This window comes from Crinia signifera, chromosome 7 (genome assembly GCF_055691185.1).
Source record: "Crinia signifera chromosome 7, ASM5569118v1, whole genome shotgun sequence".
NCBI classification, from domain to species: domain Eukaryota; kingdom Metazoa; phylum Chordata; class Amphibia; order Anura; family Myobatrachidae; genus Crinia; species Crinia signifera.
Window position 1 is genome coordinate 59238261 of NC_139223.1, and position 24372 is coordinate 59262632.

Sequence of the window (24372 nt, forward strand, 5' to 3'; positions counted from 1 at the left end):
AGCAGCAGTGCTATAACTAGATATTTTGTTGCCTTGCACCAGAAAAGTTTTTGATGCCGACACACACAAACCAGGGTCAATGCGCGCCGAAGGCGAACGCCAAAAATGTACACTTTAATGCATTTTTATGCCACACAATGTAATGCTTATTGCACAATGTTGCACTCGCTGTAATGCCCATTACACATTATGTCACACATCGTAATGCCCATTATGCCACATACCACGTAATGCCCATTGCACATTATGCACACACTGTAATGTCCATTACACATTATGCCACACACGTTATGCTTGTTACAATTTGTACCACATCGTAATGCCTATTACATATTATTCCACATAAGTGCCACTTAGCTACATGCTTGTTGCCAGGAGTTACATGCACATTGTCACAGGTTACATGCTCATTGCCAGGGGTTTCTTGCTACTTGTCATGGGGGATTAAATGCTTGTTGCCAAGGGGGTTTACATTTTAGTTACCATGGGGGATTATATGTTTGTTGCCGTGGGGGATTATGTTTGTTGCCGTGGGGGATTATGTTTGTTGCCGTGGGGGATTACATGTTCGTTGCCATGGGGGATTACATGCCTAGCTGGGATTATATGCTTGCTGCCTGGGGAGATTAAATGCTTGTTGCCCAGAGTTAGGTACCCAGCATTACCAGAATCCACTCTTCCAGGTAGTGCTGGGCACCCTGACAGATGCTGCTGGGCAGAGGGGGGACAGGTGCTGGGCTGAAAGAGGGGCTATTGGGGGTGGATAGGGGAAGATAATGTAAGCAGCAGAGGGGAACAGGGGGTGCCGTAGATGGGGGGGGGGGGGGGTGAGGAGAGTGTGAGAAAGCAAGACTAACCTGTGTGGATATGGAGTACTGTGGATGGACATGTGGAGAGGGATCAGCAGAATCAGCAGAAGAGAACCTGTGTAGGGAGGGGAAAAGTAAGGGGGGGGGGTGTTGTGGATGGGGGAGGGGTGTATGAGGAGTCAGTGAAATAGAAAGGGAAACCTGTATGGGGAGGTGCTGGGGGGTTGGAGCAGGGGGAGGGAGCAGGTGCCATGGATAGGGGTGTGAGCAGAAAGAGAGCAGGGGAAGGCTATATGGGGAGTGGGGGGGATGTGATCATGAGAAGGGACCTGTGTGGGGAGGAGGAATGGGGGTGCCATGGATGGGGAGGGGGTGCTGTGGATGGGGAAGGGAGGGTGAGGAGAGAATAAGCAGGGGAAGGTATCCTGTGGGGGGCAGAGGGGGCTGCAGATGGGAAAGGGGTATGCGTGCAGGAGAAGGAACCTGTGTGGAGTGGGGGGATGGGAGATGCCATGGATCAGGTAGGGGGTGCTGTGGATGGGGGAGGGGGGTGTGAGGAGAAAGTGAGCAGGGGTAAGGCAGCCTGAGTGGGAGTGGGGGGGCAGATGGGAGAGGGGGGATGTGAGCAGGAGAAGGGAATCTGTGTGGGGAGCTGCCACAGATGGGGGAGGGGGGTCAGGGTTGCTGTGGAAGGGGTTGGGAGGGTTGGGGGTGCCGCGGATGGGGTAGCAGGGGGCCGTGGATGGGGAAGGGGAGAAAGTGAAAGTAAGACCCTGTAAAAGAAATAGTGTGCATAGAGAGTTTACCCTGTTCTGAAGCTCTGCTGCGTGTCTCTGCCTGGCGCTGGACATGCTGAACAGATGAGGAGACTGGTGCCTGGAGGAACTTCCTGTTCCTGTACATCAGCAGCGCAGGCTCCTCAAATCTGCTTAGACTCTGTAGCTGCCAAACCCGGTGGCAGACTGTTTGAAGCGCTTGATAAGTGATGTTATGGGGGGCGGGGCCACCTCTTTCCTATAGGCTCCTAGTAGCTATGCATTAAAGCCCCCGTCCTTGTTAATTCTGGACTTGGGCGGGCAGTGCACTCGCACACATATGAGCTGCATTTCAATGTGCGGGGCAGCGGCATAATTGGGCTAAAAGCAGGAGCTTGGGCAAGTCTGACACAGCAGAGTCGCAGCACAGCGAGAGCGCCTACATAGCATGGCGCCTCCCTGCTTTGCAGGCTCTGCTGAGCGGTTAGCGCCGGCCTTGCCCTGGCTGTGCAACCTACCTGGCTGAGAAGCCAAACACAGGCCGGTTTTGGGTCACAGCAGCTGCATGTGACATCACACAGCCACTGAGGCACGAATAGCTATTTACACACTCAGGGCCGCCAGCAGGGGGGGGGTGCTATGGGACAACTGTCCCAGGCCCCACCGCTCTGATAGAGGGTAGGGATCGGGACACTCTATCCCCATGGCCCACACAGTCACCAGCACCCCGCTTAACTACAGCCAACCGTGCCTGCGGGTTGTCTGGCTGCCATCCCCACTCAACAGCCGCACAGACACAGTCCCCTTGACTAAGGGTGGATGTACAGCGCTAGGTTTATCTGAAAAAAGTATACACTACCACATGTAAATGTAAATATAACATTTATTAATACAAAAATTATTTAGATGAGAGCTCTCACAATAAAACATATACAGTGAAATTATATATTTAAAACCAATTAATTGGACAGAGGCTCTCTGATGAGAATGGGCTCCACAATATATTGCACCAGCACGTTATATTTACCAGAGGGAGACTGGGAGATAATGGAATGTCTCCTTGATGGTATAGCTGCATGGAATATGTCCTGATCCGGATAAATGCCCAGTGGGTCCAGGTGTCAAGGCAGATATGTTGTAGGCAGTCCTTATGGTATATGTATACATATTGACAAACTTGTCAATAAAAGTCAATAAAAGTGATATAATGGTGGTTATAACAATAAAGTATAATTTATCAAACTGTGATTGGGTTCAGTTCCTAAAGAAAGAAGATGTGGGTGGAATGTAATTCGGTGGAAGTGTGGGATGCCGGCCCAATTCAGATTTTTTTTTTAAAGGGTCAATCTCGTCTTCCATATGGGGGTATGCAATCCCAGATCACGACTGTCTGTCCATCCCAACAACGGTGATCCTGGCCTGTTTGCGGTTTGCCTGACAGCAAATTGGCAGGTGGAATTCAATGTCCCGCCTGCAGATCGGTGAAAAGGGGGCATGTCCGCATAAATGGCCGTGGATTGTCGAGATACGGCCCGAATCACGACAATCCATAGCCATTATCGGCAGAACGGGCTGGTAAAGACAACATTGAATAGGCATCCACCGCTATTTCCCCCATCAGAAATAGCGGTGGAGGATTGCATAGCACCCATAGTATTTTTTGAAAACCAAAATGCAAATCACACTTTAAAAAAGTTCAAAAATAGTTAGTAGAGCTGGTGTCCCAGCTAAACAACTGGGAAGTGGACACCAGCTCTACTAACTTTGTCGCTGTTACCCCAAATATCCCTTTTGGGCACCACATACAGTACATGGATGGGTTTCCTCTTGTCACCAATCAGCCAAATATCCAATAGATATGTGCTTATTAACTGCTTACTAACTGTTTTTATATGCTACTAAAACATTTTCTTATATTGTGCCTTATATTGTTTTACTATTTTACATTATATTTTATATATGTATTTTTCTGTTTGTGCATTATAGTACATAATATTTTGATAAAGAACTTTTCCTATGCAATATATGTATCTTGTGTCTTCATGAAAAAACATGAGTGATTTGAGAGCCAGGGTCCACGCCTGTTTAGAACTTTGTGGTCCATTTAGTCCTTTCCACACAGCTGAATCATGCTGTGCTCCTATTTCAGTACCAGCGGAGTGCATGATTCAGGGAGAGCGTGTGAGGCCCCTAATGTGTGGGAGCCCCAGGACGACCGCCCCTGACGCTCCTCCTTGGATTTGGCCATGCCTCCTCCACCTCTCAATAAATAATATCTAGATGGAAAATAGTATTCCAACACCATATACTATGGCAATAACTTATTGCCAATAATGACTTTTGTAAATTGAGCAGAAGCTTTGTTAGAAGGCTGTTCTAGTAAAGATCTAAGCATCACTTCACTGAATTGTCTGAAATGAATACACTGACTATGATGGATCACAAATGGATGTAACACAGGAAGGATTCTGTCAGAGTAATCAATATATCCCTCTCCTGCAAGAATGCCTCCATAAACACAAAGTACTGTAGCTAACATCATCCAAAAATGGTTTTAGCCAATGGGTACAAGCCCAGAAATATTACACTCTTTGGAACTTGATTAATACGGGCCATGCCATCATCCCCATTGAGAATAATGGTGAATTTGTTCTTTAACATTACTAAACCAAATTCAACTCAAATATATCTATTACTTTAGGATCTTCATTTTTGTTTTCAAAGTTTTTTATTGTTTAAATCTCAATAAACATGAGTTAATGTCAAAGAAACATACATTAACAGTTAGGAATTCAATATAATTAGGGTCTTAACACACAATCGTTCATGTCTTGGTTATTTTTGTACCATGAGGTATATATCACATGTAGATCTGAAACTATGCAACAGTATTATCAGCAACAATTTTGCGATTGGGGTTGTTACATGGATGAACAAATATGAATTTAGTCTATATTTTACTTTAGTATATATATGAACACGACAATAACATATATTTATAAGGGTGTTTGTCAAGAACAGGGAGACAAGACTAGATATGATGATAAAGGAAGTGAGGAAGGGTAGGTGGGAGGGGGAAGACTTAAGTACAGTAAACAGAGTTAATGGTCTTCAGTCAAAAGTATGTAGATGGTCTAGTAAGAGATAGTTTTTGGGGTGAGGTGCTTTCTAGCTGTATTGTAAGTAGCTCTGGGGGGGGGTATAGGGGTCAGATGGTTGTTCAAGTAGGGGTTAGGTATGTGCTGTTGTTTTCCTTCAGAGAGTAACTTTAATGCTGTCTTCTTCTGGTTTTCCGATAGGGTCGATATAAAGGGGGTTCTATTTTTCTAGAAAGGAGGTAGTTGTTGTAGAGTTAGAAAGCAGTGTTGTACGTTTGTCAAATAATAGAATTTGGAATAGTCTAGAGCATGGGTCTTTAAACTGCGGCCCTCCAGATGTAGTGAAACTACAAATCCCAGCACGCCTTGCCACAGTTTTGCTATAAGGGAGTGTTAAAACTGTGGCAAGGCATGCTGGGATTTGTAGTTTCACAACATCTGGAGGGCCACAGTTTGAAGACCCATGGTCTAGAGCGTAATTCAGTCAACGTCGGAGAGGCTAGTACAATCCAGAACTTCAGTATAAGTTTTTTGGTCAAAGTGAAATTTACTGTAAGTAAATGAATATTCTTAGAGTATTTAGAAACAGTCATCCATTTCTTAAATTGTAAACATAGGCACACTTGAGGGTCAGGTGGATATTCAGTCCCAAACATGGTATTGATGATGTTCAATATTTTTCTCCAGAATTTTAGGATCTTTGAGCAAGACCATAGACAATTAAAAAGTTTAGCCTCACACATGCCACATTTGGGGCATCTGTCAGTAGCTTCAGGGGACATATGTTTGCTTTGGGCGGGTGCTATGTATAATCTATGAATAGTTTTGAAGTGAACTTCTTGAAGATACGAGGATTGTAGTGATTTCATTATGGTAGGAAGAGTTGAGAGTAGTGTGTGTGTGGAGTATTGAAATCTGGCATGTCTTTGGTCCATAATTGCATTGTCATCAGTGATTGGGTGGGGTTGGAGTGAGAGAGAAGTATATCATAAAGTTATTTCATTTTTATGATTTGGTTATTAAACAGTATGTACAGAGGTAGTAGGGGGTCGGTGGCTTGTGTAGAGATAAGTTTAGGTATGAAAGTCGCTAAGTAAATGTCTGGTCTGTAAATACATGAAGAATTGATTATTGGGGATATTGTAAGTGGTGCTTATTATGGAAAATGGTAGAATGCGGCCACCAGGGTCGAACTATTTTGTGGCTAATACCAGGCCTTTATGTTTCCAGGAAAGATAATGTATATTGTGGAGAGATGGAGTGAAAGAAGGATTGCCCCAAATTGGTATGTAGGGGGTTATGGTGTGGCCTCTGTGAAGGAATTTATTGATGTGGATCCAAGCATTATAGCTTCCTCTGAATAGTACATGTACTTTTATGTGTGAAGGGATAAGTTTTTGAGGGGTATGTAGTAGAGCCGATAGAGAGTAAGGGGCAAATATCTCCGTTTCTAATTTGGTATTGGTATAAGTAGATTAGTCAGTGAGCCAGTCAGAGAGGATACGAAAATGGGCCGACCAGGAGTATAATTGTGTATTTGGTATGCGTAAACCTCCGTTAGACTTATCAAGCATTAGTTTAGAGAGTGCCATGCGAGTTTTTTTTACCGCCCCAAAGGAATTTTGACATTAGTCTATTAATGGACAGGATGTCAGATTTTGGGATAATACAGGGGAGAAGTGTAGAGGATAAAGTATTTTTGGGAAAATAATGGATTTTAAGACTGCTGCCCTTCCTAATAGAGATATGGGGAGTTTGTTCCACCCTTCTATTTGCGTTTTGATAGAAGACAATATGGGTGAAAAGTTTATCTTGTAAAGGGATTGTGGGTTTTTGGGAATTAACACTCCGAGGTATTTTATATGAGTATTTTGATGTTTAATTTGGAAAGAACTGGATGCTGTAGAATGTCTGAAGAGGAGGGGGAGATAGGGAGAATTTCTGATTTGGTTTAATTTTGTAGTCTGCTATGGATCCAAAGGATGAGATCATATCCATGATTGTCGGGATGGAGGTGAGAGGATTAGAAACTAAAAGAATCATATCATCTGCAAAAAGTGCAAGTTTGAGTTCCACTCCACTGACCTCCACCCCTGTGTAGTGCGCAGAAGAGCTCAGTGCCATGGCCAGGGGTTCTAGGGCGATTGCTAGGATCTTCATTTTAAAAACCCTGATACAGGTACAGTACCTCCTAGAACAACCGCCTCCTTAGATTACCTCACTCATCAGGGCCATATGTACCAAGCTTCAAAAGTGATAAAATGGAGAGTGATAAACAGCCAGCCAATCAGCTCCTACCTGCCATGACACTTAGGCTAGTATTCCAACAGGAGAGAAGGAGCACACAGCAGGTTAATAGACAGTGGCTGCTTCAGAGGTAGGGCTGCAGCACAGTTCCAAATTCAAATAGCGGAGCCCCACCTCCTGCCAGTGAGTCCATTTGAAATGGCAGTTTGTGTTGCTCCCCTATTTGAATTTTGGACTGTGCTGTAGCCCCTCCCCTGGTGATTGAGGGTGACTGTGAACTGGTTGCCAACTGGTCTCTGGGTGGTCAGCTGACCAGGATGTTCATGGCGGCTTCCATGGCTGGTTCTTGAGGGAAATGCTAGCATGGTGTGTGCAGCGGCGATTGCCAATGGCCACCAGTCCCTGTGAGTTCTGGAAGCTGTGTCTGGTGACCACTGGAGTCAGAGAGGCAAGTTGTTCATGAACAGCATGAACTATCCTCAGCATAAGGAGATTTCAGCATTCACACTGGTGGCTAATCACAGAGTGCAGCTTGCTAGCAGCTTATACCTTTCAGCACCAAGGGAACTCGTGGTATTGGTGAGATGGTTATGTCAGAAAGAGAACACACAGGATCCAGGACAGATGGTAGAGGTAAATCACCAAATAATAAGAATGAAGTCAGGATTGTGACACTATTGCCCCAATTATAGTGCTTAAAGGACTCTTTACGGGTCTAGAGTGCTGTTGCAAAGATAGAGAGTGAGTGTGTGTGTGTGTGTGTGTGTGTGTGGGGGGGGGGGGGGGTTAACAAGTTACAAAAAGTGCTCTAGTGCTCTACTACCTGGGTGAATGCATGTTGGTAACTACAAATTTGTAATTTGTTTACCTTAATTATAGAAACTAGAAATTATTCTACCATCAATTGACTCTAAATTAGGCATGGCTACACTTCCTCGATGTATACATTAAATAATATGATCCACACATGATCTCGGCATCATAGGGATGGCATGCGAGCCCCCAAAGAGGCCAGGCCTGGGGGATCTCTACTCATTTCTACCCATCTCTTCCCCATCTTCATTAGTAGTAAATGTACATTATTACTAATTATGTTGGCTATATGCCATCAATAGATAATGAACAGCTGTTGACTATAGGCTTCATAACCACTGCAGTGGTCTCAAAGCTCTCCTGGCTAAACATTACATTTTTCATAGATCTCCTATGTTTGTTTAAAATAGACTGCAGCTTATTTGGCTAGGGGGAAGTGTTAACCATTTAAATGGGGGTGCAATTTTTTGGCCCATAGAAAGCAACAATCTTTTTGCTTGCGGATTCCAATTGTTTTTTTTATCACAGTCACAACCCCAGAACTTGTGCGAAAGAGTTCCAAGGGCTTCCAGGAGAAGGAACGGATCAATTAACAATCAACAAGTGTTCCTTTAAACCAGGAAGAGGAACCTTTGGACCTCTAGCTGTTGTTGAACTACACATCCCAGCAATAGTTTTAGCATGGCCAAATAGAAAAACTGTAGCAGGGTATGCTCGGATTTGTAATTCAACAACAGCTGGAGGGCCGAAGGTTTCCCATCCCTGCTTTAAACCATAGATGCCAACATTTGGGTTCTCCTCACTGGTAGAAGCCCGGATAGTGGATTTTCAGCAGCGGTTAGGGGGGGGGGGGGGGCAAGGGCGGAGCAGAATAAATGCAGGCTTTAATAGGCAGTCATTTACAGTATATGCATAAAGCTCCACCTTCCCTCCAGTTAGCTGTTGGAAAAATCATCCCATTTGGCAAAAGTCAAACTAATACTCCTTTCACATTGCACCTAATTACCGGGTTCATGACGGTTTGACAGTAATTGGTGCGATGTGAAAGGGGTTTCTGGTTACAGCAAACCAGTTGCAACATGGCAATACCGGTTAAAAAGAAGGGTTCTTACCGGTTCATTGCCTTGTTGCTTTGCGGTGGGAACGGTTTAATCGGGTCGAGCGACCCATTTTCCGTTCACACTATAGAGGAGGCAGTGCTTGAAGCAGCGCCAGCTGTTAGCACTACCTCCTCCCCCCCCCCCCCCCCCCATGATACTACAACGCTCTGCCGCGTCCACGGATGATGTCAGTGAACCGACAATATTGCCAGTTCGCTGATGCAATGTGAACAGACCACACATGCAGACAGGGCTGCCATCACAAATTGTGCGGCCTGAGTTTGACACAATAGGCAGGGCCCTGCTTCCCTTTCTCGAACCCCTGGAATGCCTGGTGAGGCCTGAATCTGCAGCACTGTCCACACTACTCAACCTCTATATTGCTTCAAAGGAAATGTTAACTTTGTTTATAACAAATTATACTTTATAAACTCTAGTCCTAAGCCCCCTTTCTGTCTGGAGTCCCCGCAGCCCCCCCCCCCCTCCCCCCCTGTAAAGTACCCTGCATTTGCGGTCTGAAAGCAGTATTAAACTGAAATAATAATTGAAAGTCCTTACCACCTAATACAGCATTGTTATATTAATTCCAACAAGTGAGGAGAGTTATTTTGGCCTGAGGTGTCTTTTCCTGTGTGCGCTGTGCAAATCAATCAATGGATTATACATTTAAATCTGAAACATGTTACCCTGAAAAAAAATGTTGTGGTCTTATCACATCTTACTGTATCTCCCCCTTCTGTTTTCTAAGCTGACAGAACTAGCAGATATCCCCAAGAACGCGGATGACTGGAAGTTTACATATGCATGAGCATAAATATTTAATATGATGTGTATGCAGGTCAGGCATGAGAATATATAAATCACATTTACGCTATCAATAAAATAAGAACATGTGGAGCGATTGCACACAAATAATAAGATTCATTAATGATAATAATCACTTTCCAGTGAGATTTTATATGCTAAGGCATCATGAAAAACAATTAGCAAACACTTCAGTATAATTAGCAGCACACAATTAAAACGCAATCCTCGGATACTGCATTTTTAATTAAAACATCTGAAGTTAGGCTTCATACCATTTATAAAATCTGACCTACATCTAAATAGGCTGATTAACTCTGTTGCAGATCAATGTACATTTCATACATATTAAAAAATAAAACAAATATTATACAGATATTATTTTTATTATAAATGTTCCTTTTATCGACCATCTCATTGCAATATTTACCCATTTACTGAGTTCCTGCAAGAAGTAAAACCATACTATGGACATTCCTTCCGTACTCTAGCAGTGGCTGGACTACAACTACCATGATTCATTGCATCCCCGGTAATTTGTAGTTCAGCCCAAATGACCAGTACACATCTCACCCATACGCAGCGCAGGCAACTATTCTGTGAGCTCAACTACTCTTCAATCTGGCAGTTCACTAGGTATCTGTGATATCAGTAAAGCATACCTTTGTGCCACATACCTCAATGATGACAGCTGTTCCTCAGACTCGTTCTTAAGTTTTTTTTGCAATATACCTCAATGGTGACACTTGTTCATCAGGCTCCTCCCCCGTTAGTGTCACACAGAAAAAAAAAGAAAAAGCATGTACACAGTAAAACTATGGGGTTTATTTACTAAGATTGGAGTTCTATTAAAGACGGGATGTTGCTTTGGGCAACCAATCAGATTTTATCTATTACAGTATGTTGTAGAAGGTGCCAAATAAATGAGAAGTAGATTCTGATTGGTTGCCTATCCCATCTTCAATAGAAATCCCATCTTAGTAAAAAAGGACACTGACAATCACAATTATAATAAACTCTGCATTCTACTGTGGATTAAAATCAAGGTTTTGGCCACAATATGGGCTCTTCTACCACAGCCAGGTGGTCAAATGGGTCCTTAAAATTCCGGAAGTTCCTGTCCAGAGCACTAGACAATAGTTTATTGTAATTGTTCCGATTGCCAGTGTTCTTAGTGTTTATAATGTGCACCTGCTATTTCACTTTTTTTGTCTAGCCCTACACGTTAGCACCTCTTTTTATGTGTGGAGTCCACCTGCCCACCACCACCCCCCCCCCCCCCCCCCCACACACACACACACACACACTGGCAGCCCTGCTCCAGTCATGTTACAGAGTCCTAGTGGCTTTAAGGACAACATCCTGAATGCTGGCTCAGCCTAGAAAACATTTGGCTTCACTTGAACCGATTCAAGCACTTAAAACAATATTATGTGTACAGGAGTTGTAGGTGTTCGTTCCAGTTCCAATTCAACTGCATTATCCCAAGCCATACGCTGCGCAAATAGCCATCATCATTATCAATGCCCACTTATACAAACCCTACACCTGGTGCAAGGCATCTGTCTAAAACCAGATACGCAAAGCTCAGCATTACCATCACTACACTGAGCCTACATGCAAATGTGCTGCTGCCACCTAGTTAAGTGCATATGAGACTGAGACACTTTTGATTCTGAATCACCTACAGATGTATGCATATGGCTTCGGAGCATGAGCAATGCTATAAAAAAAAGACCATGTCCATACATAAAACTGATTTGTGTTTAAGGCTGAATAATGTATATCCCACTTTGTGTAAATGTAATATGTATAGCCTGATTCCAAGTAAAGCAAGAAAGAGCCAGTTACTGCCCACCTGGCTAAACTGTGCTGCAATCATACATAACTACACTTATGGCCTCCTCACTGGAAGAAGCCTGGACAGGATATGTTGCATAATACTTTGAATGGTGGCAAAATGCATTGATTCTGCATGGGAAGAGGCTAAATGATGGGAATCTTTGTAAATGAGCCCCGCCTCCTCCATGTGAAGCAGAAAATCCCATGTACTGTATAATCTCTTCATCCTGCCTGCATCACTAGGAAGCAGGCAGGATGCAGAAGATCTGCCCAATCTTCTGTGGATGTAGAGAACTACCTGAAAAAAATTGTGATTCTCTCGCAAAGAAGATTCTGCAGTTACAGTATGGTGGAAATACAATTGTTATGTTTGCATGCAGGGTACAAATGTGTCGCTTTAGATCCTGGCTGCAATGCATAGGCACTGCAGCAAGGCCATCATGGTATAGCATTGCATTTCGAAATAGGAAAAACATATTAATCAGGTCATTCAGTGTGTATGCCTAATCTGCATGCTCCTGCGGTAGTAAGCAATTCATATGGTCAGCTATGCTGTATGACTAACCGGGTGATCTCACTTACAGCGCTGTGCAGTGTGATGAACGGCAGAACAAGGGATTGTTCCGTCCTTTATTGCATCATTCTGTTGTATACTGCAGATACGATATGTTGGCATGCCTGGGGCATATGGTCCAGGTGTACAGTACATTGCTCTAGTCTGCACCTGGCCTTACATCTGTCCCTCCTGGAGTGCGGCATGTTTTACCCAGGTGCAGGTACTCTTCCTGATTTTTGCTTTACTTCCTACTCAAAGTTTTCTTAATACATATAACAAACCTTTTGGGCAGTAACCTCATGTTGCAGAGATTACCGTACAGTAAATTGTAAAACATATTAGTAAACAAATGGCTTATTTATTAACATGGTGCAAATAGCAAAAATATGTTCTGGCAACAAGTCACATGACTATGAATGTTGCAGGGGCCACAGCAACAACTAGGACCCTTGTCCCAAGATCCAGCAAACCACATAGATGGCAGTTGCTTGCGAAATGACCAGAAGACTTCAACACACACAGGGCCCATTTACAATGCTAGAAGGGCTTCCAATTTAAAATGATTGCGGAAGTGCTGTGCACTTGTGATATCTAATTTGTTGCGAGACGTTCTCGGTTCCCACTGATAATTCATGGTAGGAGGAAGACAAGGGGAGAGTGCGGCAAGGGAGACGTTCTTGGGGATGTAAGGGAGAATCTGGCTCAAACACAACCACGGAGCCTGGGGCCATCCAGTTATACCTTCTGCTACTTTCTTATTAATACACCTTTAGCTTAGTTTTTCACTTGTGTGCTGCCCTGGGGTGACTGGCATATACCAACCTTTTCGGGGTTCCGCGCCCCAGATTCAAACTTAGCACTAGGGACCCACCAGAAATGAGGCCACCGTGAAGCTGGTTGGTGGGCAAATATTTATTGGCCAATTAATATACCAAGAGCCTCTATTATTGATTAATAATATGGAGTGTGCATCTGCACCATGTATTTTTCTTTGCAGTACTCATAGATATATCCCTGGTGATACAGTACTTGCACCATGTTTTCCATCAGGCCTCTAAAGAAGCTAGAACATCGTATGACAATAGGTAATCTAGGACAGAAAACATCTCCCCTTGATAAAGAATAAAACATTCCAAAGAGGTTCAGTGAATGTTATTTTGGACTGAAATGATACATTATACATATTGATAGGTGGCAAGCACAATGTGAGGTTTAGCACTGGCTCATTATCAGCCATTTACAGCATTATCAGCAACAACATCAATGGGGAACCAATCAGAAACAACACAGATGGAGTACAGAAACAAAGAAATTTCCAATAGAACACAATTAGCTAAAGATAAACAGTAAGGGGATATTTTTAGACCTGAAAAGACACAAACCAAAATCCACTTCTATAAGAGAAGTGGATTTTCCATCCAATGTCAATATCAGCAGAAGAGCAGAACCCTGTCTAGAAGTACTACTTTTCTATGAGATATCATTGGGACCTTAATATGGGTAATGATGATGATGACAACTTACATTTGTTTTGCAATTAATTTGAATGCACTTAGCTCCTCGTAGATAAGCTAAGGAGATCAGTCACTGTATGCAAAATGTAACCGTTAGCCATGGTGATTCCTTCACTGCAACACATTCTGCTGTATCTGTACAATGGGGTTTATTCTAGTTCATTCTTTCTGACAAAATCCTTCTTAGATGGACAAAACCATGTGCACTGCAGGGGAACAGATGTAACATGTGCAGAGAGAATTAGATTTGGGTGAGTTATTTTGTTTCTGTGCAGGGAAAATACTGACTGCATGATTTTACACTTCAATATAGATCTCACTTTGAAGAAAAACCCCACCCAAATCTAATTCTCTCTGCACAAGTTACATCTGCCCCACCCGCAGTGCACATGGTTTTGTCCATCTAAGAAGGATTTTGTCAGAAAGAATGGACTAGAATAACCCCCAATGTGAGAACTTTTCTTTGGCTCCGATCACCTGGACTGCACAGCTTCTGTGTTACCTGCCATTGATCATGAGATCTGTAGATGTTTGAGTTCTATTGTTCATTTGGATTACTGACTGGGCTTGTACCAAAGGTGGGTCATGAAGCCTAGGAGACATTACTCCATTCTCTCCACTTAAGTCACCAGCTTATGAGACCTGGAGATAGCAGCCTACAATGTCTGCATCTTACCAACAGATGGCAGTCTACCAATTCTACTATTTGCTTAAAACAGGGGTTCCCAAACTTTTTTTTTGAATCACGGCACCCTAGAGCATCAAAATGGTTTCAAGGCACCCCTAGGCCAAATGTTTCTTATTGATAAATTCAAAAAAAGATATAATATTAAGGTCATTGTGTTTATATGTTTATATGTCACAGTTATGTGATGAGGGACAGGATTTGCTTCTGTTTGTCCACATATGTTATGATTGGCAGCCACCAGCACTGCTTTTGCCTGTTACATTGCACATAACTAATATGAATTGATCCTAGTCCATCAACCCCTGCAGGTGTCCCCATGGTGCCTAGGCACACAGTTTGGGAACCACTGGCTTAAGGGTATTTAGCCAGTAATGAACACTAAAGAATTTGTATAGATGATTATGGAAAGATACGATTTAAGTAAGCTAATGATATGTAACTATCATTTGCTATATGTTATTTAAGGAACTTGATGATTTTTATTTTTATTAATTTGATTTATTTTCTATGCTACAAGTGGAAGAAAATCATTTCAGCCTCCTGCACTGCCCATCCCTGACAGGTGGGCAAGTGCTCCGCATTGCCACCAGTCTCCAACAACCCCCTCTCTGGGGACCAAATGATACACATTGCATCATCATAGCCTAAACCCTCCCACTGTGCAATGCCTGATGATGCAATTACACTGATCACACCCTCAATACAGTTCTTCCTTCATAAGCCCCGCCCTGTCCCACCCCTGTTACTTCACCCCGCTTCCTGGAGCTGGCAGCCTGCCAAAAAATAGGCAAGTATGCCTTAAATCCAACTAGAAATATTACAAAAGCTAATCGCCATTGATTTGCCCATTCAATTCTAACTGAAGCTTAATGCAATTGTATTTATAATGGTTCTGGGGTCTATTTACTAAGCTTTGGAGAGAGATAAAGTGGATGGAGACAAAGTGCCAACCAACCATCTTTTTTTTTCAAACAGGGGGCCAGGTGCACTAAGTTTCACAAAGTGAAACAATGGAGAGTTACAAGCTGATTGGCTGGCTGTTTATCACACTCCATTTTATCACTTGTGAAGCTTAGTGCATCTGGCCCACAACCTGTAACATGGTATTATGATGATGATTGGCTGGTACTTTATTACTCCCCAAGGCTGAGTACATAGAACCATCTGTAACAGAATATTGTGAGCATTAGATGTGGTGAAAATGGTCTAGTCTATTTACTGTTTGCACGATTCATCATGATATGAATTGTAATTATTAAAATGAGATTATGGGGGTGATTCTGATTTAATCTCTGTATAGAGAGATCGGCCCCATCCCGATGTTTTGGGGACTGCGCATGTGCATGCCCATGGCCTATTATGTGCCTGTGCAGCTCTCCATTGCGAAGGGCTTCTGCGACTTGCATAGTCGCCGGTCCATAGGCAACCATCAGGACAGGCTGGGGCAGGCAGTGGCGGGAATGGGGCTCGCCCATGGGAACGCCCAGCATTTTACGGTCGTCCCCATGAAAACGCTTGGCATTCCCATGGGTACTTGGGTGGGTCGATGCCTGCCAGTGGGTGGGCGGCTGACATCACAGGACGTCAGCCGCTTGCCCTGTCTAAGTCCAGGCGCACACAAATAAAAGTCAGTTTCCACTGACTTCTACTTGCGAAGGAGCAGAAATCATTCGATGGTTGGTGACAATCAAATGATATCTCCTGCATCGGAGGCGTGCGAGAGGATGTGTTTTCATTACATATCCCCTTGCATGGTACCGAGGAGATTTGGTGGTGGCAGGGTGGGACGGGGATTCGGTGGGGCGGCGTCTCCGGAGCTCAGTAAGCTGCAAACGTCGCAAGCCTGAATCAGGCTCTTTATTTACTGAAGAAACATTTTTTTATTAAAAACATTTGTCAATCGCTTAAATTCCCATATGGTGGAAACAATGCCATAGTGAAAGTATCTAGTCAGACAGGCCTGAGAGGAAACTGAACATAAATCCACTAGGTTGTGAGGATCTGAACCATATAAAGGATAGCTCAAGGTCACCGTACCAATTTTCATGGTACTGAAGAAACACTAATTGTAACATACAGTACACACTCGTATTATGTTTGTGCGTGTTTGTTTGTGTGTGTGTCTGTCTGTGTGAATATCCTGTATACCAGGGCTGGGCAACACCGGCCCTCCAGATGTTAGTGAACTACACACCCCAGGATGCTTTGCATTAGTTTTGCTATGTGGCCATGCTGAAACTGATGCAAGGCATGCTGGGATGTGTAGTTCATCAACATCTGGAGGGCCGGTGTTGTCCAGCCCTGCTGTATACCTATACATGTTGAGTCTCCCAAATCAAAAAATCCGATATCCGAAAATATTTCAAAATCAAATCTTTTGAGCATGACTAAGATTGTGACACATTTACTTTCTGATGGTTCAATGTACAAACTTTATTTCATGCACAAAATTTTGAAAAAATTATAAAATTACCTTCAGGCTATGTAGGTAAAACAGGCGCAAGTTATCCAAAGTGGCACAAAATCCAATAGGGCTCCGAGCAATTTTGTGTGAAATTGGGCAGAAATCAGCCAGCGAGGGGTGCTTTTGTCGGTCTTGAAATGTGCAACAGGGGCAACTCGTACCCATCGCAGCTATTAAGATTGACCTTTATGTGTATATAGTTTGTATGAAACATACATCTATTTTGTGCTTAGGCTTGGGTTCCGCCCCCAAGATACAGTAATGTCTATCATCATGGTATGCAAATATTTAAAAGTAAGGAAAAATTGGATACTTAAAATACTTCTGGACCCAAGTATTTTTGACAAAGGACAATCAATATATATGTATAAAATATATATATGCTATGGAGCATGTAGGGCACAATTTTGTGGCGTGAATTAAAACATGCTTCCTGAATTATGTATACGTGAATTAGATGCTTCCTGAACCTATGGTTTTTACCAAGTAACAAATGAAACTAGATAATATAATAATAATTACAATAAATCAAGATCTTTATTTTTAAAAAATACTCTAATTTAAAACTTTAGGGAAATTAGGATTTAATTGTCACGTTAAAAAGTCTTCGTAATTTGTGTTAAACCCATCAGAATCCCGCAATTGGTACATCATTAATAAATATATGTTTTAGCTATCTCATGTCAGCAAACTGTAAAGAACTATATACTCTGGGTTAGGAAGTGTTATGGCTACTGATGGTCAGAAGAACCGGTCACCCTCTGGATGCATGCACTGGAGAGCAGAATGCTATGTGGCATTTTATTTTTTGCAATAAACTGCACTCCAGCTGTAACTTGTTTGTCAAGGGTTTTACAAAAACATCTGAGCAAATAAGTGCATTGTACAATAAATAACCTCATGAGAGATTGTCTCCGTAAAGTAGGGCACTTAAGGAAAATATGTCCTGGCTATAAATCTATCAAGCGCTCTTCGCACGGCTCCAGGGGTAATTTTGTTGCTCCACCGAAGACATCCACGTTGTTATCGGCCCATGGTATGATGTTGCCTGGCATGTTGGTGGAGCAGTTGGCTATGTTGACGATATCTTCGAATTTCAGGACACGATCCCAGATATTGAATTGACTCAGTTCTCCAACAAAGGCTTGGGTGGCGTCAAATCTTCCTCCAACAGTGTCCTTCAAAAAGAAAATAGTAATAAAAAAAAAATATTTCAGTCTCTGCCATGATAAAAAAGTGAGCTATTTGCATCTAGGCCTCTATCCCTGAAACTCTCTACCTCTACCTAGCAGACTCTCCCCCTCTCGACAAAACTTCAAACAGGCTCTCAAGATTAACTTAATCAAAATCAGCCATCTATCATCCTAACCCACTATTCTATGCTCACTGTCTACCCCATCTGTGTCATCCATGTCTGTGTGCCCCTCCCCTTTAGAATGTAAGGACCCTCTACCCTTATACCCTTAAAGTAGAGATATGCTGGTTCCATTATACTCAGATTTAGGGGGTATTCAATCCCCACCACTATTTCCAACAGGAGAAATAGTGGCGGACGCATATTCAATGCTGTCTTGTCCGACAGCATTGAAGAGGCAGATCAACAGAAATTGTTGCAATCATGGCCGAATCTCGACAATCCACGCCCACTTATGCGGACACGCCCCCTTTTCGTCAATCCTGAAGCGGAACATTGAATCCTCCCTGGCGATATGCTGTCGAGCAACACGAAAATGGGCCAGGGTAATGGCTGTCGGGACACAAGATTGAATACCTGTTCTCAAATACGGATCGTATTGGCTATCCAAAAACACGTGACAGCCGATAGCCAATGAGATCCCGATTTGAGAACCGAGTAAATTCAAATTAAACTGAACCCACACATCTCTAGTTAAAAGGGGTCAGTTATGTCTCAAAAAAATGTGAGTACATGATCTATTTTTACTTTGTTAAACTTAACCGTGCAAATGTAACTTTACATATGTTAGTATTTTTATTTTCATTTTTTGTGTGCAGATATTTTTTTTTTAATCTGCACCAACATACAGTACAGAAATAGGTGTCCCATTGTACCATATTACCAGATAATGTCATTCATTATCACTTTAAATGACAGAAACTAAAGTCATAATAAAGATTTTTTAAACTCTAGCCTTTTATTTCCTGCCTTACAACATAAATTAGGCATTATATACCACATGGTGATGTCTAGAAGAGATCACACAGGATCACACAGAATGCCAGGTATAGCATTCCACATATACTGTAAATCAAAACCGACACCTTCATTTTAAAACACAATGCTCAACTATATTTATGTGGAACAAGAAATGGACATTGGTCTCATGGGTGCAGTATGGAAAGAACTGGAAGTAGTGTGATCGTTGTGTTGCAGGCACAGGATGCTTTGTAAGGATTGCTGTAATGTAAAGAGTAATTGCAGGCCACACTCACCTGCTCCTGGCCTAGAATAAGAATTCCATTTGGTTTAATTGGGTGCCATGGGGCCAAGTTTTCCCCTGAGCCAAGCTTCACACCATCCAGGTACGCTTCCCACATACCATCTCTGGTTGTCCATGTGATGCAAATATGATGCCATTTTCCATCCCCAATAGAGAAAGGAAGCTGTGCCACCTGTGCAAAACAGGACATTAAAGAACATTTTAAAGTCTACACATTTGACTTTTTACTTACAGTATTTGTTTCTAAAGTAACAGATGGAAGTGGATTGGGTCTTATTTTGCAATAGACCGATCCATCCTAAGCAATGTGGCATAACTCTCTCACAATTTTCAATTCTGATGTGGAGACACATACTGTATTTCCCACACACTCTAGCACACTTGTGGTAGCTCCACACTCAGTAATTCTTGTTTGCAGTCACATAGGGCTGTGTACAAATATCAGCGAGTACAGGGCAAGATTGGGCTTCGAGAGGAATGAAGGGAGGTGCTGTTGCCAGTATTTTTACACCATTGAAGCAGCTTCTCTCCCCCTAGTGGTTAATTTAAATGGCTACATTATGTACAGTGGCAGCTTGTACCTTATAGTAGGAGGGGGGCTGCCGCTGGCCGCAATGCCCCCCCAGCGCCTGTACTATGATGATGACAGGGGCAGAGACTGGCGCATGTGCCGTACCGACCTCTGTACTGCACATGCGGCCAGCTTGCAAAGGCTGCTATGGCAACAGCCAATAGAAGGAAAAGCATGGTCCCGGCGTCTGTGGTATAATACAGATGACAGGCACCGGGACCGGCACGTGTGCAGTACCGACATAGTTACTGGGTATGCGCAGACCCCAAATTTTATGGGATGCCACTCAGCAGCCCATAGAGAGGCATCTCGGAGGGAGGGAACACCTCCAATGGGATAGCCTTGGTGACTGGCAGGTCGGACTTCCAATAGGAAGTCACTGTCAGTCACAGTGAAGCCAGTGCAGTCTCACAGACTGCATCTGGATTCACTACAGTGGTGGATTTGTCCTGGGGGGGCTGCAGCCCTGCAGCCTATAGGTAAAAACCACCACTAATTACGTATTATTTTAGATGGCATTGAATGCACAATCAGTTATGTTTATTTATTTTTACTGAGAACAGGAGCAACTTGAATATATGTCTATCAGAGTTTCAGGAGTTCAGGTTTACTTGGTTCTTCATTGCAAAATGGATGCAAGTTCAGATTTTCCTATGTGTTCTTATCATACTTGCCTACCCTCCTGGAAATTGCAGGAGGTTCATGATTTTTTGTACAGTCTCCCACATCCCCAAATGGGCAGGTGACTCTCCTATTGACAGACTTGGATGCCATGTGAAGAGGTGAGAGGTGCGGTTGCATATATTAGCCCCACCCATACCCAATAACCTGCAAATCTATGGCATTTCTCCCCTTGGGAGCTTGGCCTAATGCCGTGACAGTCTCACCTGCCCTCAAAATAGCCTGCAGTGTCTCCTGAGGCTGCAGCTGGCAGTAGTTATACTTCACGTTAAAAGTCAGGGTCCAATGTAAATGTGTAAGGCGCCCTTATTTTATAGTGACACAAATCTACATATACTGTACCTTAAGCTAGCTTAACACTAAGAAATGAAGGCAAGGACACCAACTGCTAGATTTTAAAGGTCAACAAGCATTTATTGTTTTGATGACCTGACCTGACTTACGACAACCTCCTAACTGCATAAACTGCATTGTTCAGGACTCACCACCCTTTACTCTGGCCAATCATGGATGCACCACTACGGGAACGCCCATTGTCCACCTGTAGGGGAAGGACAAACCCGCCATCCTTCCAAAAGGGGGTGCCCCACAATGACAATTCGAAAAAATAGTGCGGATGGGAGGGAAAGAGAAAGATGAACCACACGACTTTTCCCTATATATATTGTCCCATAAGCTCCACCCACTAAATACCTAATAGGTAGGGAAAAAACACATAATTAAACTAAACACCTTCAAGTTAATCTAGCCAGTACTGACTAGTTTAAATTGTCAAACAAAAAATGGCTCTTATATGACCTTGCATCTATGCGGCCCTCTGCCAGTTTTAACATTGCTGCCAATTTTTATTATGTATGTGTGGTGATATAATCCACCCAGAAAAGCCGAATTACTCCACTTATGAAGACAGTCTACTATCATTACGTTGGTGCCAAGGTAAGGGAACAGAACAATGGTGATATACATGGTGTCTTGGGTAACAGTAGAGCTAAAACAACTTTCTAGAAATATATTCTCAATTCGGCTGCAACATGTCACTATCTCGACTCTCATCTGGACATCTTCCCTGATAACTGCAGTGCAGTGACTGATGAGCACGGTGAGCGAATCCTTCAAAACATTTCAGCAATGGAAGGAAGATCTCGGAGTAAGTGTCGCGCTTCTGTGCTTGCTGACTACTATGAGACAGAGACAAGAGATTCCCCTGTAGTTTAGTGAGAAGCAAAGAGAATGCGCTCTCATGAATAGGCCACTATTTGAGAACGATCTTTTGGTTGGAAACAACTACTATTTATGTTGTACTGTAGCAAAAAATGTCAGATTTTTTAAAATAGTTTTAAAATAGTTTTTCACTATGACATTATTACTGAAGTGCACATACAGTATACAGATCCTGTTCATCTTACAGGTTAATCAGATTCCAACAATTTAACGTTGGATGCCCAGTAAATGAGTCGTATAAATTACTAAGAGTCATTTACAAACCACAAAATCTGTGGCCCTGCAGTGCTTCTTGTTATGTTTGAGTCCATCTACCTGTCTGCTATAGGTGCATACACCCACTTCATTATCCACTGCATTCAGGTTTTTCCTAATACAGATGTAACTCTCTACAGCTTTGCTGCATTAACGGAGCATGGTGTACCAGGATTGCGAGGTGTATCCCGGTGTGCATCTCATCCGGCTCCCATTGAACTCAATGGGCAAAGGAAGCATGCAACCCACCATGCCGTGAGTTGCAACAACTTAGCATCATTTATGGCTTAAATTAAGCTGTGTACACACGGGGGGGGGGGGGGATATATTGCCCAGTGTCTCCTGTTCATCAGCTACCAGAGAAGGGGAAGAGGCAGGGAAACAGCTAATCGCAGGAGCAAGCTGCAAGCGACCAGCGACCATCAGGGGCTGCACACGGGAGTGCACACCTGGCGATTTATCGCTGACAGCACAAACAAATAACTGGCAATATGGTCGCTCAGCGATCATATTGCCAGTGATGTGTGCTTAAGTCGCCCCCCCTGTGTACACAGCTTTAATCATGAAAATGAGGAACTGTATTTATTACATGTTTATCTTTTGCACATCTAACAAGCATTGGGTAGATGTATTAAGCCTGGAGAAGAGATACAGTGGAGATAAAGTAGAAGGTGATAATACACCAACCAATCAGCTGTTTGAAATATGACAGTTGGGATTTGATTGACTGGTGCGTTATCTCCTTCCACTTTATCTCCACTTTATCTCTTCACAAGGCTTAATACATCTGCCCCATTGATATAAAGGCTAAAGGGTGCCTTAAAAATCACTTTTACTATTGATGTGCACATGGAAGATACAAAATACATAGATCTGAACTCAAAGCTATTTATGGTAGAAAAAGTCTTTCTGTTCAGTCACGAAGCCTAGAAAACCTCTGTAAATGTTGTTATCCGCTCTGTAATCATACGAAATAAAATATAATTTATGCACTTACTGTAAGTGCCAAAGTAAGAATGCCCAGGAGCATAAACCACACTTAGCAAATAACACTCGCAATGCTAAATCAATGGTATTCATCTTGGAGTGACCACATCAAACTAAATCTTTCAAAAATGAAGCTATTATTCATGTCTCTATCTCTGCCCAACAATAATCCCTACACAACAAGCTAGCTGCCTAGGTTTCATCCTGGCCTCCGAACTTTCCATTATTTCTCCTTTCCAATTTGTTTCCAAAACATGTTATGCACATCTAAAAAACATATACTGTACAGAAAATGCATGGATCGCTAACTTCACAACTCCTATTCATGCATTCATAACCTCCCACAAAGACTTTTGCTATTCCACTCATAAAGCTTTTGCTCTCACCAGACTTTCACTTTACAATACATTTGAAATGCTTGCCAATTATTATTCTATGTAGGGCTTTAAATGGTCCAGGAGAGGTGGTAGAACTCATTACCCATTACACTGCCACTTAATTACCACACCTCCCACCCCCCCGTAAGGCAGAGACAGGACCAGGTGTATGGTGTTTGGCACCCCCCTACAAACTATAAGGCTTTTATGTTAGAATTAATGTGCAGGGCCAAGGTGGATGTTGAAGTACAGACGGAGCCGCTTTCATCTGCGCAGTTCCTGGTGAATGGCTTGGTGCACCGTGGCGCAAATGACGATGCGCGTGCTTGTGAAACGATTGTATACCCCATTCATGGCAATGGACGTTGGGTTGCCTCGGCGCACCAGTGCAACAAATGGCTGCAGCTCCATCTGTAGTTCCACCCAGGGCCGGTGCTAGGCACCAGAGCGCCCCAGGCGGGAGGGGTGCCCCGGCGCTCAACTGCAGGGGGGGTGAGCATGGTCTCTGCCCGGCCGCCGGGGGGGGTGTTGCGCGGTGTCTCTGCCCGGCCGCCGGGGGGGGACAGGAGGGGGGTGCGCGGTGTCTCTGCCCGGCCGTCAGGGGGGGGGGGATAGCGGAGTCTCTGCCCTGCTGGGAGGGGGATGCGCAGTGTGTCTGCCCAGACGCAGGGGGGTGGGGCGGTGCGCGGTATGGTTGCCGTGTTGCACGGGGGGGGGGGGGGTGGAACTGAGTTCCATACCATTCCCCCTCACTTTAACCTCTGATTCTATGGCTGATCCACTCCACTCTGCCCACTCCTACTGTACACTGCTTGCCTGCAGTTTACATTCTATTAACTTATACAGATATTAACAAATCTGTACCCGCATACATTTATACACTCATACACATTTAAGACCTCAAGAGTTCCAGGCATGACACTGGTTTGGGTCATCCATCCTGTTAGATAGCAGCGCTCAGCGCCTGTCTCCGCATACACTGCTTAGTGTAAGACTTACAGTCTTCCTTTTCCCCCTTGCAGCCAACGTAGTTAAGCGTCACCCTGAGTGACAGGTCGCTTAAGCGAATAGCAGGGCAGAGACCCCTGACCCTGCTGGCAGCGTTACTCTTTCCTGTGAGGAAGTCCCCGC

At 43.5% G+C, this 24372-nt stretch overlaps 1 protein-coding gene across 1 annotated transcript in view; it reads right to left on the minus strand.

Annotated features, from left to right (window-relative positions):
• Window positions 1-9746: 9746 nt before the first annotated feature.
• NPTX2 (neuronal pentraxin 2) overlaps window positions 9747-24372 on the minus strand; it is a 35597-nt gene continuing 20971 nt past the window's right edge. The window contains exons 4-5 of the mRNA XM_083153164.1: window positions 19142-19321; window positions 9747-17868 (exon numbers count right to left, since the gene is read on the minus strand). Of these exons, the coding sequence (XP_083009290.1) occupies window positions 17641-17868; window positions 19142-19321 (408 nt within the window). The 3' untranslated portion in view covers window positions 9747-17640. The remainder of the gene's footprint in view (window positions 17869-19141; window positions 19322-24372) is intronic.